General features: G+C 49.7%; 1 protein-coding gene across 13 annotated transcripts in view; it reads right to left on the reverse strand.

Annotated features, from left to right (window-relative positions):
• The window catches only part of CACNA1B (calcium voltage-gated channel subunit alpha1 B), a 317185-nt gene that overhangs the window by 173247 nt on the left and 126881 nt on the right, over nucleotides 1–17057 (reverse strand). For all 13 annotated transcript variants that reach the window (XM_064677120.1, XM_064677125.1, XM_064677122.1 and 10 more), the window contains one exon: nucleotides 876–979. In XM_064677120.1, the coding sequence (XP_064533190.1) occupies nucleotides 876–979 (104 nt within the window). The remainder of the gene's footprint in view (nucleotides 1–875; nucleotides 980–17057) is intronic.

Consider the following 17057-nt stretch of genomic DNA (forward strand, 5'->3'; position numbering starts at 1 on the left):
CATGGATCATCCCAGTCACCGTGGGCTGACCCCAGTGTGACAGAGGGAAGAGGAGGTACCTAAAGAACTGCTGTGGGTGCTCCCTTTCAATCATAAATCTCCTTCTCAAAACAAAAGGATGTTCCATGAATGGCTTTGATCAGGACAATTATTCCTGGATGTAGCAACAGCAAAGAGCAGGACACACCCACAGACCTTCAACACAGTTGCAGTGCTGCCTCCCTGCTCCTGCCACAGCTTTGAGGATGAAAATAATTACAAAATAACACAATTTTGCATTAATATGTTCTTTGGAAAAGACTTTTTCTTCTCTGGTAGCTTTAAAAAGGAAGAGCAAAGGTGGAGCACTGAAAGGCTTTTACCACACAGCAGCAACAAGTCTTTTTTCTTCTCCTGCTGCCAAGAGCCAGAAAAAAAATCTACATCTTTATACATCTGTAGAGTTTCAATCACCTGCTTGATCTGAGAAGAAATGCTGTGCAAAATGAGAGCCTGCAAACCACTGAGATGAGCTGGGTTGTTAATTCCAGATCAAATTTCCCCACATGCTGGGGACGTTCCAGCTCAGCTGCAGACTTGGCAGCTCCATTCCTGCAATGGTCCAAACCCAAAACTCAGATGCAACAACATCAAAAGCTTGGCTGACCCCTGGGGTTCGAACATCAGGACACCAGTGGGTCCCCAAAATCCAGACATTGGTTTAAACAGGGAGAGATTTAACAAACAAAACCAAAAAAACCACAAAACATCAACACCAAAAAACCAAATGACCAAAAAACACCCAGCTCTCCCAGTGACATCTTCCCACTAAAGCCAACACATCTTCCCTTTTCACACCCAGGTGGGGACAAACAAGTCATCGGTGTCCTTCTTACCCCGATAAGACGCCCAGCACCAAGTTGAGCATGAAGAAAGAGCCAATGATGATGAGAGGGATGAAGTAAAGCCAATTCCAGGTATTTCCTGCAGCGTCGTTTGTCTGGAAACAAAGAGAGAGACAAAAGCAAATATTAATTCACCTCAGAAACAAAACACCACACAGAACCTGCAGGGCAGAGGGCAGGAAATGGTCCCCTTGGATTTCCTGGGCTCATCCACCGCTGCTGGTTGGTTCTGGTGTGTTCACCAGCTCAAATGCCAGCGAAAGAACTGAGGAACCAAGTGATTGTCCCACCACCCACAACAGGGTTTGTCATCAGCTCCTGGGAGAAGATTCATCTGATGCCTCTGGACGTGACCTGGATGAGGGGATCGAGTTCCCCCTCAGTCAGCTGGCAGATGACACCAGGGTGGGTGGGATGTGGGTGTGCTGGAGGGCAGGAGGGCTCTGCAGGGGGATCTGGACAGGCTGGATCCATGGCTGAGGCCAGGGGGTGAGGGTCAACAGGGCCAAGTGCTGGGTCCTGCCCTGGGGTCACAACAACATGGGATGCTCCAGGCTGGGGCAGAGCGGTTGGAAAGTTGGAAAAGGCCCTGGGGGTGCTGGTGACAGCCACTGAACAGTGTGGGCACAGGGCCAGGGCAGTGCCCATCCCACTGGTGAGGGCACTGCTGGGGCACCTCCAATCCTGGGGTCAGTTTTGAGTCCCTCAGAACAAGAAAGACATTGAGGGGCTCCTTCCAGGGAAGGGAACGGAGCTGGGGAAGGGGCTGGAGCAGCAGGAGCAGCTGAGGGAGCTGGGGGGGCTCAGCCTGGAGAAAAGGAGGCTCAGGGGGGACCTTCTGGCTCTGCAACCCCCTGACAGGAGGGGGGAGCTGGGGGGGGTCGGGCTCTGCTCCCCAGTAACAGACAAAAAACCAAGAGCAAATGGCCTCAAGCTGCCCCAGGGGAGGTTTAGGTTGGACATCAGGAGGAATTTCTTCCTGGACATGCTTGTCCAGCCCTGGCCCAGCTGCCCAGGGCAGCGGTGGAGTCATCATCCCTGAAGGGATTTCAAACATGCCCCAGGTAGCTGTGGCCCTTGGGGACAGGGTTTAGTGGTGGCCTGGGCAGTGCTGGGGGATGGTGGGACCCCAGGACCTTAAAGGCCTTTTCCACCCTAAGTGATTCCATGGTTCTGTGAGTCCCACAGCTCCGGGCTGACCCCACAGCGGGGCCAAGAGGCATTTTTAGGTGACCTGACTCTGGGCAGGCTTCTCCAGCAGCCTCTTCTCTCCCCACCTCAACCCTTCCCATCAGCATCCCGTTCCCAGGTGAACTGAGGAGGCACCGGGAGGGAACCACGGCCCTCCCTTCCTCGGGGCTGCAATTAAGGCCAGGGTGGCACCGTGCCCAGAACGGGCACACACAGACAAGGAGTCTGCAAGAAAACCAGGCGTGTTCCCAGGGACTGCAGCTCCACAGCTGCTCACTCAGCACTTTCCTGTCGCCAAACTCCATCCTCACTCCTGAGTAAGCACCGGGAGGAGGGAGGGGAGGGGAGGGGATTTAGGGTGTGACAAAGTTCCCGCATTCATCGACCACCAGGGAGCTCTTCAGGGAACTGCTGAGAAGGAAAATGCCACGTGGGCATTTAGGGAGCGCTCAGGAAAATGCAAATTCCTCTCTTGTGAGTGAAGAATGCGGAGATTGGAGGATCTGGTGTAAAGGAAGGGAATAAAGGACAAGCAAAAAGGAAAGGAAAGGCCCAAAAAAAGGGAAAAGGGAAGTAAAAACCCAAAAGGGAAAGGAAAAAGGGAAGTAAAGGGGGAAAGGGAAAAAAGGGGGAAAGGGAAAAAAGGGGGAAAGGAGATAAAAAGAAAAAAGGGGGAAAGGACCCAAAGAAAGGAAAAGGAAAAGGAAAAGGAAAAGGAAAAGGAAAAGGAAAAGGAAAAGGAAAAGGAAAAGGAAAAGGAAAAGGAAAAGGAAAAGGAAAAGGAAAAGGAAAAGGAAAAGGAAAAGGAAAAGGAAGAGGAAAAGGAAAAACCCAAAGGAAAAAGTAAAAAGGAAAGTAAAAACCCAAAGGAAAAAGTAAAAAGGAAAGTAAAAACCCAAAAGGAAAAAGAAAAAGGTAAGTAAAGGGGGAAAGGGAAAAAAGGGGAAAAGGGGATAAAAAGAAAAAAGGGAAAAGGAAATAAAGAGGGGGGGAAGGGATAAAAAGGAAAGACCCAAAGAAAGGAAAAGGAAAACCCAAAGGAAAAAGTAAAAGGGAAAGTAAAAACCCAAAAGGAAAAAGAAAAAGGTAAGTAAAGGGGGAAAGGGAAAAAAAGGGGGGGGAAAGGGATAAAAAGGAAAGACCCAAAGAAAGGAAAAGGAAAAGGAAAAAGGAAAATAAAAAGTCAAAGCAAAAGTAAAAAGGAAAGTAAAAACTCAAAAGGAAAAAAGAAAAAGAAAAGGGAAAAAGGGGGGGGAAGGAAAAAGAAGGGAAAAAAAAGAAAGACTGAAAGAAAGTAAAAGGAAAACGAAAGTAAAAACCCAAAAGGAAAAGGAAAAAGAAAAGTAAAGGGGGAAAAGGGGGAAAGAAATTTAAAAAAGGGGGAAAAAAAGAAAAAAAAGGATAAAAAGAGGGAAAAAAAGAAAAACAAGGGGAAAAAAGAGGAAAAAAAGGAAAGAACCAAAGAAAGTAAAAGTAAAAAGGAAAGTAAAAACCCAAAAGGAAGAGGAAAAAGGAAAGGAAAAGGGAAAAAAGGAAAAAGGAAAAAGGAAAAAAGGGGGGGAAAGGAAAGGAAAAGGAAAAAGAAATACGAAAAAAGGGGGGGGAAAGGAAAGACACAAAGAAAGTAAAAGGAGAAGCAAAAATGAAAGTAAAACCCCAAAAGGAAAAGGAAAAAGGAAAGGAAAGGGGGAAAGGGAAAAAAAGGAAAAAAAGGGGAAAAGGAAAAAAAAAGGGAAAAACGGGGGGGGAGGAAAGACACAAAGAAAGGAAAAGGAAAAGGAAAAGGAAAAGGAAAAGGAAAAGGAAAAGGAAAAGGAAAAGGAAAGGAAAAACCAAAAAGGAAAAAGGAAAAAGGAAAGAAAAGGGGGAAAGGGGAAAAAAGGGGAAAAAAGAAAGAAAAAACAAAAAAAGGTGAAGAAAAGAGAAAAAAGGTGAGGAAAAGAAAAAAAGGGGAAAAAAAGGAAAGATACAAAGAAAGTAAAAGTAAAAAGGAAAGTAAAACCCCAAAAGGAAAAAGGAAATAAATGGAGGAAAGGAAAAAAAAGAAAAACAGGGGAAATGGAGAAAATAAAAAAAGGGGGAAAAGCGGGGGGGGAGGAAGAAAAGGAGGAAAAAGGAAAGTAAAGACACAAAGAATGCAGGGGAAATAGGAGTAGAAACACGGGGAAAATGGGAGTAGAAATGCAGGAAAAATGGGAGTAGGAACACGGGGAAAATGGGAGTAGGAACATGGGGAAAATGGGAGTAGGAATACAGGGAAAATGGGAGTAGGAACACAGGGAAAAGGGAGTAGGAACCCAGGGAAAGCTCTGAGCAGCTCGATCTCCCATTATGGTTGTGGAAGCCTTTTCCAATCCCTGTCTTCCTCTGTCTTTTGAGGTGAGTCCCAGAATACCCTGAGTTGGAAGGGACCCCCAAGGATCATCGAGTCCTGCTCTATCCCACCCCAGCAGTGCCAATTCCTCATTCCCTGTTTTGTTTTTCCATTCCTCTCTCTCTGTTTCCAGCTCTTTCCTTTCCCTCTTCTCCTGCCCTGCATCTCCACAGGTGGGTTTGGAGGAAACAAGGACACTCATCCTCACCCTGCTTCCCACAGGAGGGAAGAAAGAGCCAACAATGAGGAGAGGGATAAAGTAAATTCCAGGGATTTCCTGCACAGAGAAAAAGGGGAAGTGGGGAAATGCCTGGGTCTGCTGTCCTGGGATTACCAGAGCAAAGCCAGGTTTTATATTTGGAGGCTGTTCTTCAGTTCCCATCCTGTCAATGGTTGGAGCAAGTGGAACCCACTCAGTGAGGACTCAATGATCCTGGTGGGTCCCTTCCAGGATATTCCATGGTTCTCTGAGGCCTGGAATTGCTGTCAGCCACACAAGGGGGGTGCAGAGCCAGCCCGTGAGGAGGAGCTGGAGGAAGGAACAGATGGGAGAAGGGAAACCACATAAACATGCACAGGGAGTGCAGCAGGTCCATGGCTGCCAAAGGATCCTTTATCATTTATTTATTTATTCATTTGAAGCCCAAACTTGGCGACAGATCCACAATTCCATGCTGCCATCAAAGCCCCTAAAAATGAAATGTGCTGAAATACAGCTAATTAACCAGCCTTCCCTGAGCCTCTGCTGGGTTCCCTCGTGCTCAGGGCAGGGCAGGGACTTGCTGTGCTTGCCCTGCCTCGCTCACAAGGATCCAGGACGAGCCAGACTTTGGAGACCGTGACAAACACCAGGCAAAAGTGTCGCCAAAAACCTCTCCTGAGACAGCAGAGCCTTCATGGATGTGAAACGTCTTTCCCAGTGCTCCCAAACGTGCTTGATCCCAATCACAGTGTAGAGCACATAGTATATGCTACTGTGAGATGCTTTCATGACTCAAACCTGCTTCCTGCCAGGAAAAGCAAACTCTTCTCCCCAGGGAAAGCCCTCAGAGGCCACAGAGCCTGCCCTGAGCCCTCCACCCACAGAGCCAGCAGGGTTTGGGCTGTGGCCCAGCTCCAGGCTGGCTCATTAAGCAGGACAAGCCAAGAGACCAAATCAATTTTTGTGTTCCAGCTCCAACATTTCGCTGGTGGAAGGCCTGGTTGGCTCTCAGGGTCACCTGAGCCTGACCACAGGTCTGAGCAGAGAGGGAGGCAGGAGAAATGAAACACTGGACACGATGTGCCAGAGTTACATCCATGAGGGCTCTTTCACTACTCCTGAGCCATTTGGGTAGAAAGAGCAGCAGGGCCTTCCCCAGCACCCCCTGAGCAGTGCCCACACCAAGCCTGGCTCCAGGAGCACCCCAGGCATGGGGATTGAGAGATCAGTGTCTCTTAAACCTGATAGCACAATTCTCCCAAAGCAAGGTGCTGCAGAGGGAACCTGAGGCATCTGAGGGACACTTTTGGGGTCACAGTGGAGACCCAGAGGTCTGTACTGAGGCATTTAAAGCCCATACAAGCTCTTGGGCCCCTGGTGTGCTCTTCCCAGCAAGCCCAGCTGCCATGGCTCCCTCTGCCCAACCTCTGCTCAGCTCCCAGCTGCTTCCACTCCCTTCCCTGGTGCTTGGATCAAGGTGCACCCACCATGCTAAGCCTGACCTAAATCCCTAAAAACACCCTGCCAGCCTCTTCCATGGCACTCTGCTCCATTACCCACCCTGAAGCCTGCTGCCTGTGCTCAGCAGGAGTGCCCAGGTCACAGCTGGATGCCAAAGGACAACCTGTACCTGTTGGCTTCAAGTACCTGAGGGCTCTGTCCTGCCTCTGCTGCAGCCCCCAGAAGATTGCTGGCACCCCCAGCAGTGCCAGCACAGCCACCCCTCGAGGTGCAGACCCCAGTGGGTGAACAGGGTCATTTATCCCGAGTGGAGAAGCTGAAAGGCTTCTGTCCTGCAGGGAGATGAGTGCCCTGAGCTCCTGACACAGCCAAGGGAACAGGGGGTGCTCCAGCAAAGCACAAGTGCCACCACCAAGCTTTTTGTGACTTCTCCAACACCAGGATTGCTCCTTACTTTCGTCTCTCACCCCCAGAGCTGTGGGGCCACTGCTCCCTGTGCTGATGAGATGGCAGCTGTGTCTAATTATTAATTCATTTCAAGATATGTTTGGAAACAATCCACTTGAAAGCAGCCGAGTGCTGCTTGCACTGTGCTGCAGAGACCAGGGGTGCTCTGCTGGCACTTTCACCTTCCTCTCTGCAGCCCTGCCCCTTGCCCACGTGCCTGGATGCCCCAGGATGAGCATCCCCATCCCTGGAAGTGTCCAAGGCTGGGTTGGACAGGGCTTGGAGCAACCCTGGGCTAGTGGAAGGTGTCCCTGCCCATGGCAAGGGTGGGTTGGGATGAGATTTAAGGCCCCTTCCAACCCAAACCATCCCATGATTCTTGTGTTGCTGGAGCTTCTTGCTGCTGCAGGACCAGAGCTCCTCTGCCAGCACCAAAATGCCTTTGTGGGAGCTTTTCCTTTGACTTTGGAGCTTCCAGTGAGAACTTAAGGGCAGCATTTACAAAAAAGTGAAGTCACAGACCATCCCACCATGAGGCAGCACCAACCTGAGTGACAAATCCCACAGGCAGATCCCCAGCTGGGCTTCCCTGGCTGTGCAAAGATGCTGCTTTGGGCTCTCAGGAACCCTTTGAGACCCAGAGTTACTCCATTTTATTACCAACAGAGCAGCAAAACAACTCCCTGTGCCTCTGAACAGAGAGCCATTCTGCTGCTTTCACCTGCTTTTTCTTTCAGCCACTTTTAACAGGAGTAGATATTTCCCCAGGTCTCCCAATAAGAAATTCTGCCACCACTTTACATTGTCCTTTAATGTGCAAGACTAACAATTAAGGGGCTAAACATAAATGTTTGCAGAGTGGGGATCAATAAAGCAGAGATATAATTTGACAGATACAGCCAAAGCTGAAACACCACAGACCATTATCTCCTTACTCTGTTTTTAATCAAAATGTATGGTACACCTAGAGTTTACTCACTTGAATCTAATCAAAGGCAGAGCCTGACTTATTTGGGGCAATTAAAGGGTAATATTCCTTTAGATAAGTGCTTTTGCATCGAGGAAACTCTCAGCTGCCTTCAAGAGATGAACTCTCTTTACCCTCCCTCTGATTTTTCACAACTCACTCCTCGCTATTTCTGTTAATTAGAGACACTATTTATGGTTGATTTATTTCTATTCTTATGTTGAGGTGAGCACAGAAATTACCAAGAATAAAATCCAAACTATCCAAAGCCTGTACAAGGAGCACAGGGCAAGCCCTGCCTCACCCAGCATATTTTCACTGGGCACTAAATAACCCTTGCTGGGCTCTTCATCAGAGACACACAGACCTTGCACAAGGAGGGTTAAGGGCAGAACACCCAAATGTGCTGAGAAAAGCCACTCCAAGTTCAATCTGTGGAGTCAGGGATGACCTGCTCTGGTCACAAAGTATTCCCACCCTCCAATGACATTGAAAGTAGTCGATTCTCCAGGATGCTGCACAGTCCCCATCACTGTAACATCCCAAAGTGTCACTTCTGGAAAGGGCAAAGTGCTTTCACAGATGGAGAATGAGGCTCCCAGGCTTCATATGAACTTCAGACAGCAGGGTTAGATGGGATTTAGGAAGGAATCCTTCCCTGGCAGGGTGGGAAGGCCCTGGCACAGGTTGTCCAGAGAAGCTGTGGCTGCCCCATCCCTGGAGGTGTCCAAGGCCAGGCTGGATTTGGGGTTGGAGCAACCCCAAAGGTGTCCCTGCCCGTGGCAGGGGGTGGAATTGCATGAACTTTAAGGTCCCTCCCAATTCAAATCAGTCTGGGATTCATGAAATCAACTGAAAACAGGAGAGGAAACCAATTTTTTTAAAAAAATTTTTACATCTTTTAAGTCTTATGTAGCCTTTTTCACCCAGAAGCACCACCAAGGTGGTGAGGTGAGGAGGTTTCTGTTGTTGTCCCCAGCTTTACAGAAGGGGAAATGGGGTCACAGCCTCCATCAGAGCAGCAAGAGAATTCCCATCTCTCAAGTCCTGGCTTGATGTGCTGGTTCACACAAAATATCAGAATCTGCAAAAAAAAAAAGGCCTTTTCTTTTTCTTTCCAGTTCCAGTTTAAACAGAGCCTTGGCCCAGAGTCAGCCCAGTGACTTTGGTCCCTGACTGTGAGAGGTCCCAGTCCGTTTGCAGAGAGCCCCTGGTGCTCAGCTCTGAGGTGACACAGCAGCCACTGACCTTTGGGAGCCAAATGCAGCTGGCAGAGGCCCATTTCCCAGGGATTCCCAGGGGTTGGACCATCCCAGGAGGGAGGTGACAGAGCCCCAGCCTCGTGTGCTCGTGTGTGGGAGGGATAGAACCAAAATGGGCTCGTGACATTGGTGGTCACTCCAAACTGGGTCCAGTGAGATGGGGCTGGATTGAGGTTCAGGTGCCCCCCTGGAGCATCCTTCCCTCTGGGATCAGTGGGATCAGGGGGTTCAGAGCAGGTGCCACTGTGTGGAAAGGGGCTGAGTTACAATGCAAGAGCCCCAACCCAACAATCTGCCTCCACCTCCTGCCCTGGTGCTTGGATCAGGATGCCCCCACCATGCTAAGCCTGACCTAAATCCCTAAAAACACCCTGCCAGCCTCTTCCATGGCACTCTGCTCCATTACCCACCCTGCAGCCTCATGCCTGTGCTCAGCAGGAGTGCCCAGGTCACAGCTGGATGCCAAAGGACAACCTGTACCTGTTGGCTTCAAGCACCTGAGGCCTCTGTCCTGCCTCTGCTGCAGCCCCCAGGAGATTGCTGGCACCCCCAGCAGTGCCAGCACAGCCACAGGGGAATTTAGAGCCAGGTTAAAACACCCTTTCTTGTGGATTTATCTGCTTATGAATCCTCTGAGGAAAACTCCCTAGCTGGAACTTTCCATGTCTGGTCATGGGATGGACAAACCCCCAGGGAGCCTTGAGGTCCATGCAAGGTCCAGGTGACAGTTTGAGATTGGAGATGTCCTGCTCTGCCCCTGGAGCAGGTTCTAACTGTGCCTCCCGTGCCTTTTGGCTGGTCCCAGGTGGGTTTTGGACACCAGCAAAGATCTCATGGCAGAGGAGGGGTTTGCTGGGGGCCCTTTGGGATGGGGTACCGGTTGTCTTGAGGGCCAGCAGTTGTAGGAAGAGCCTGCAGAGAGCCCAGTGGCCTCTGCACATCAAACCCTGGCCTAAGTCCTGGCTTTGCACCTGCTCAGGCTGAACTCTCTGGGAAGAAGGACTCCAAACTCCCAGCACATTTCCACTCCAACCATTATTCCTGAGAAGCTCCTCTCCCCTCCCAGAAGGGCTTTGAGCTGTTCCACTCTTCCCTTCAGCCCACACACACCTGAGATATCCCAGCCCTTTAGGACTCAAATTTCCCCCCTTTTATTTCCAGTGACAGGAGTCAGAAAGTCCCAGAGAGGAGCAGAAAGGAGCTAAAATTCTCTGGAGCACACAAATCCAAAGCTGGGCTTTCAGAGGAAAACATCCAAATGCATAAAAAACCATCCCAAATACCAGAAGACTCGTGGTAAAATCCTTGAAACTGGCAGCATTTGAATTTTGCTACAATGCCACTGGCTGTGTATGAGCAGCTTTAACTACCACCACGACATGCAGTAATAATGTTAATTCAGCCAAGTTTCAATAGAAGCAAATCCTTCCCTTTGTTTCTCCCCTTACAGAGCTGGGGAGAATGAAAAAAGCAAAAGTGCTGATGTTTTATGCCTCCATCCAATAAATCAATAGTAAATATGCTAACAGGGCTTCTTGATAAAAAATTCATTCTCTCCCCAGCCCATGTGGATTCACTCAGCTGCTTTATTCATGAGTGTGCCTGCCTGGCACTGGCAAAGCTCTTTCCCTGGCAAAAATAACAGGCTGGCCAAGGGACTCTACCTGGTTTTTAATGGTTTGGGGCTTTCTTTTGTAGTTTCTCCTCCCCTATCTTTTATTTTTAAACAGCTGTGGACTTGAATAATGAATGTAAACTCGGTGTTGGGAACAGTGTAATGCACGTTCACAGTAAGGAAGGTCAGAACTGGGGTGGAGGTGCCCAAGGGGAAGAATTACCCCAGAAAACACCTGAGCAGCCCCTCTCTGAACCCCACAGTTATGGCACTGGAGCTGCCTGGAAGATAAGGAAGGTTTCAGTCCAAGCTGGAGTTGTCTGGAAGATAAGGAAGGTTTTAAGTCCAGACTGGATGGAGCTCTGAGCAACTTGGTCTAGTGGAAGGTGTCCCTGCCCATCTCAGGGAGCTGGAGTGAGATGATCTTTCAGGTCCCTTTGAACCCAAACCATTCCCTGATTCCATGAAGATGCATTTTACACATTTGAGCCCCTTCTGCAAGGTCACACAGTGTGCTAATGGCACAGTGACCAAGCAAAGCTGCAACTTTGCACCCAACCCGTCCCATGGGTTACCTGCAGCCCCAAAGCCTTTTGTTGGGCTTAAATTCCTTATCTGGGACAACAGACCAAGGCACTGCCTTGCTGATGGGCACAGGTGACCCAGCAGTGCCAGGGGGGCACCCACACCAAGCCAGACTCACTCACCCCAATGTCCTCAAATGTCTAACAAAGGTTAAACCTTCCCTGCCTTTCTTCAACACTCACCACAAACCTAAAAGCCACAGAGGTAGGACCAAGAGATTTCACCTCGGTGTGACTCAAGTCAAGATGCTCCAGGGGCAGCCAATTCATCCCAAAACCCAAGATATTCCCTGATTCACTGGTGCCTCGCAGTCTTCAAGTTTATCTTCTCTGAGCACACAGAGTTTCTCAGTTTCTTTTCTCTGAGACTTGTGTTTTCTGAGAGCAGGGACAAAGCACTGCCAGCTGCCCACACAAGGTGAGCTCAGAGGCTCCTGGGGGTGGGTTGTGCTGTTGGAGGAAGGGTTGCACCTTGAAAAACAGGGTCTGCTGCTAAATTTCCTGTTCTTGGCCAGCAGGAGTGTTTCCCATGTCGTTCCTTGCCTGGGAAAACTCATGTGGAAGTCAAGCTGCACTGAGAATAAATTCAGTGCTCTCCTGATGTGCTTTTCTTATAGCACAAAGCCAACCAACAGGGCTCCAGGGACCTGATGTCCTTCACTGAATCCCAGAATCAACCAGGTTGGAAAAGACCTCTGAGATCATCAAGTCCAACCTGTGACCCAACCCCACCTTGTCCCCCAGCCCATGGCACTGATGCCACATCCAGGCTCTGCTCAAACCCCTCCAGGGACGGGGACTCCACCCCCTCCCTGGGCAGCCCATTCCAAGGGCTGAGCCCTCTCTCTGCAAACAACTTCTGCCCTGGGGCAGCTCCAGGCTGTGCCCTCTTGTCCTGCTGCTGGTTCCTGGCAGCACAGCCCGACCCCCCCCGGCTCCCCCCTCCTGGCAGGGAGTTGCAGAGAGTGAGAAGGTCTCCCCTGAGCCTCCTCCTGTCCAGGCTGAGCCCCCCCAGCTCCCTCAGCCTCTCCTCACAGCACTTGTGCTCCACACCCTTCCCCAGCCTCGTTGCCCTTCTCTGGACCTGCTCCAGCCCCTCCATGTCCTTCCTGAGCTGAGGGGCCAGAGCTGGGCACAGCACTCCAGGGGTGGCCTCACAGGGGCAGAATCCCCTCCCTGCTCCTGCTGCCACACTGTTCCTGAGCCAGGCCAGGATCCATTGGCCCTCTTGGCCACCTGGGCCCCCCTGGCTCATGTTCAGCTGCTGTCAGTCAGAGCCCCCAGGTCCCTTTCTGTCCCCCCACTCTGTCCCAGCCCGTGGGGCTGCAGGGGGTTGTTGTGGCCACAGTGCAGGGCCTGGCACTTGGCCTGGTTGAACCTCATCCCATTGGATTCAGCCCATGGATCCAGCCTGTCCAGGTCCCTCTGCAGAGCCCTCCTCCCTTCCAGCAGATCAACACACCCCCCCAATTCGGTGTCACCTACAAATTTGCTGATGGGACTCAATCCCCTCATCCAGATCCTCCATAAAGACATTAAACAGGCCTGGGCCCAACACTGAGCCCCGGGGACACCACGAGTGACCAGCTGGTGAAGAGCCAAAGGTGTCCCCAAATATTCCCCCTTCTGTACATTTATAACACAGACACACCCATTTAGAGCTCTGCTCACTCTGGTTGCTCGTGGATCATGTGCTTTTCAGACCAAAGCAGAGTTTTGCTGGTCTAGTGAGTAGGTGCAGGATAAACTTTTCCTCCCACTCAGCAGTCGCTGGGGCTGCAGCCCCTCGGTCAGCAGCACAGGGCCAGTCACATGGAGCCATTCCCAGAACACTCCAACAACCCAGGACTCCACTGTTTTCTGACTCTGAACAGAGGGAATTGTGGGCCCATGCCCAAAATCATTACATTTAGTGACAGTCCTAAGAATAATGCACAGGCTTCCTCATCATCTGAAATGCAGATCTGGATCCTGCCTGATTCTTCTTTCTTCTTTTCCCTCAAAACTTCACCAGCAAAAGCTTGCCAAGGAGTATTCAAAGCAGAAAACTGGTTTAATTAATTAAAATCTCAATTCCATCATATAAAATCCTAACAACAGGCTCTTACCCACCTGCATTCTGCAGCAGAGGGTGGGGACTGAGCAGAGTATTGATCTATTTAGGTTTGGCCACCTTCTCATTCTGTCTTCTATTGAAACTATTCCTCCAGCAGTACAGCTTCTCCTCTTAATTGTAAGTTTAATTATAAGCAGAAGTTTTTATAAGTTAATTGTAAGCAGCAAATATCCTTGTAGGTACATCTCCAGCTCACAGAATGAGCTCAGAGCTCAGTCCCACAGGCTCTGGAGCACAGCAAAGCCCCTCTGGTCCAACAGCCCTTTGTCAAAGCAAACCCCACTCAGAACAAGAGTCCAAAGCTGTTTTATCTCCAACCATTTTCCTGCTTCAGACAAAACAGAACAAAAACCAGTTGGTCACGAACCTCTTGGCTCCATCTAAAGAGGTTTCACAAGGTTTTCTGAAGACATTTTAAATGGAAAAGGACTGTCTGTGACAGGAAAGAAAAAAAAGATCAGGAAAAAGACTTTTCCTAATCACAAGCCTTGCCAGGTTGTTCCAAATTTAAATGAAAACTGCTGTGAAATTCCAAATTTAAGTGTGAAAATATTTACTACAGCATAAATTCATCAAGTCTGTAGAAAATAAAGAGACCAGCTCAGAGCTGCTCTGCTCTGTATTCCAAGAGGCTTCGCTGGGAGGGAATAACCTGGGAACTGGTTTGTTGGGATGAATTGCTTTCCACAGTTATGGGGCAATTTTCCTCCTGCAAGGGATTTGCAGAGCATTTGCTGGATTTTAGAATCACAGAATAGTTTAGGTTGAAAGAATTTGAAGGATCATCTCCTTCCCACCCTCCCTGCCATGGGCAGGGACACTTTCCACTAGCCCAGGTTGCTCCAAGCCCTGTCCAACCTGGCCTTGGACACTTCCAGGGGCACACAGGACACGAGAAAGAATAAAAATGTTGCAGGAAAAAAAAACATGGATTAAAAATTTCCTATTTGAAAGTCTCTGTAGTGCCAGGAATTTTATCAGCTGGAGGGAAAACAACTTGAAGGTTGTCTGAGAGGTGGTGGCTGCCCCATCCCTGGAACATTCCAGGTCAGGTTGGACAGAGCTTGGAGCAACCCGGGAGAGTGGAAGGTGTCCCAGGGTGGAATGAGATGATTTTTAAGATTCCTCCCAACCCAAACCAGTGTGTGGTTCCATAAAAAGAAGCAGGAGGGCTGGAATGTCCCCAGTGCTGACCCTGGGGGCTGACAAAGGAGGATGGTGGCACCTTCAACTCACACCTCGTTGTGGCACACACCAGGCTGCCCACGGGTGACCTGCCCCCCAGAGACTGTTCTCTCTCTCCTCTGCTGCTGCCACAGCACAAACCCAGCCCTGACAACGCCCATCTGTAGAGTTCCCTCAGCCCAGCACCCCCAGAGCTGCCCTGAACCCCCCACCCACCCCAGCCCACCCACATCATCCCCCTCCCAGCCTTTGTCCCTCCCCTGTGCCCAGGGCATGTGGGCTGTAGATAAAGAGCAAAAACCTTCTCCCAGAGCCCCCCCAGCACCAGCCCCTTCTGTCAGAGCAGCAAACCACAGGGATTTGGGGCTGCTGCAGGAACTGCAAAGCAAACAAGGCCTCCCTTTTTGGTTTTCTTAGGAAGCCCCTGTCACTGCCTCCCCTCCAGCCCCACGTGCAGCAGCCAGGGAAGGAGCAGGATGGCTTGTTCCTGAAAGCACAGCTGCCTTTTCCATCCTGGGTGGGAAAGCAATTGTGGGGCTTGTGGAGGGCTGCTTGTACCCTCAGTGCTAGGAGGGAATTCCTTCAGCTGGAGTTCTCACTCCCTGACAAGCCCTGGTGATTGTGCTGCTGTTTGGAGAGATTCCAGCCCTTTTCAGGGAGCAATTGCTCTGCTGAAGGGGCTCTTGAAGTTTGTATGATAGATGTCACTCTCCTGCTGTATATCTTAAATGTCTCCTGTTAAACCTGGAGGTGGCCACCCCATGGTCAGTTTGAATATATCTTCCCTGGGACATCAAATAAACCCCAGAAGGTTCAGGGAGGCACTTCAACTCTTTCCACATTTGCTCGAGTGCTTTTCTGAGCAGGGTAATTTGCTCAGCCAGGGCTGAACAGGCTCAGTCCTGTTTGCCTCAGAGAGAATGTCCACGTGGGCACAGGGTCAGACAGTCTGTGTTTGCAGACAGATGGAGGCCCAGGCATGGTCAGAGACCTCCATCACACCCCTCTTGGCATCTAAATATTTCAAAGCCATTTTAGCCTGAGGCACGTTCCACATTTCCTGTTACAATGCCTGTGCACTTCTGCAAAACCTTCCAGCTGAGGAGTTATGCAAAGCCTGCCATGCAGCAGCACTGCATCCCTGAAAGACCTGGGAATTCAGCCCTTTGGCAAACAGGCCCTCCAGCCCTCCAAAATCCAGGAGGAGAGCATGAATAATGGATATCAGCCAAGGCAGAGTTTCCACTGGGGTAGGATTGTTGTCCTGATCAGCTCACACAGGATCCATCAGTTGGACAGATCCCTCCAGTCTCCACGTGCTTTTCCCTCACAGGGGCCAACAGAGCAGCTCAGCTGGGCAGGAGGAGCTTGTGCTGCTTGTTCAGTGTCTACGAGGGATTTTCCAGCTGAACTACAAATCTGTCGATGAAAACACCGATTTTACTGCTGGATTATAAATGTCTGAGTAGCTCTCATTAGCAGCAGGTCTGACACTCCAGAGCCTGGTGTGAGGCTTCTCCCTGGGGAAATGGGAGCTGAGAAATCCAGTCCAGCAGGACAGACTGGACACGGAGCTCCAGGGAGGGTTCTGAGACGTGGAAAGTTTGGATATTTTCACAGCACTGGGTTTCTGCCTGACAGCTCCCCGTGGGTGGTAGGTGAGGCTGTTTATTCAAGAACTTCTGGAACTTGAGAAGGGCTGAGAATTTGATGCCTGTCACACACAAGTGATAACCCAAAGGAATGGACTTTGACCTAAATAGACTCATTTTTCTACGTAATAACAACCCTCCCTTCCACTTCAGGAAAGTTCATGTCCTAACAACATAATGGGAAGGAGGAAACTTCAAACCAGCAGGAAACACGGGTGGAATCCACACCTCTATGACCACCTGGAAAAATGTCTACACACCAACAATTCAGGCCCTAGTGAGTTACATCAAATCTCTACCTAATAATTATTTCTTTTTGCCAGCTTTAATGTAATTGTTTCAATAATTGCTTCAACATAGTGCACTGCCCTATCTTATACTACACTACTAGTAGTTTTAGCTTTTATATTTTGTAGTAAGTAATTCTGATTAAGATCTTTTGTCTGATCATTTGTAAGAATAAATGATTCATTTTGTATAAATATTTTCATTTTGCCAGTCATTACAACATGCAGGACAGTAGTTCAATCACATCTCTGTAATGCCTTAAATTTAAACCATTGACACAATCCAAGGCTAAGGTTGGATTCAGCCACACCTAAGCTCCTGGCTGAGAAGGAGTTTAGGAAGTAAGGGAGTCCTTTTTGCACCTCGTGGCTCAATGGCTTTTAAAATAAATTTTATCTAAACCTTCCACTCTCACCCACAACACCAATCCTGCACTCAAAGCTGCTCCAGGCTCTCAGTGCCTGCTCCTAAGCCTTTCCTGGAGGTGATTGGTGATACTGAAATGCAAGAAATCAACCTTTAACCCCTCAGCAGAAGCAAGAGACTGGGAATTATCCTTCCAGTGCACAGAGAAGATGCCTGGTTCTTATTAACAAATTAAAATCCCCCTGACTCAACAGGGAGTGCCATGAACACCGAACACACCAGGGGATTTTCTCTGCTTTGAGAGGCTGCAGAGAGAGAGAGAAAGCACAGTTCCAGCCCAGGAGCTCAGCTCCCCTCTCCATCCCAGCAGCAGCGGGTGACACGTGCTGGGCTGGCCCTGTCACCCAGCACCTGCTGCCAGGCAGCTCCCGGGGCACCCAGAGCATCTCCAGGAGCAAAGGCA

The sequence above is a fragment of the Pseudopipra pipra genome, chromosome 20 (genome assembly GCF_036250125.1).
Source record: "Pseudopipra pipra isolate bDixPip1 chromosome 20, bDixPip1.hap1, whole genome shotgun sequence".
NCBI classification, from domain to species: domain Eukaryota; kingdom Metazoa; phylum Chordata; class Aves; order Passeriformes; family Pipridae; genus Pseudopipra; species Pseudopipra pipra.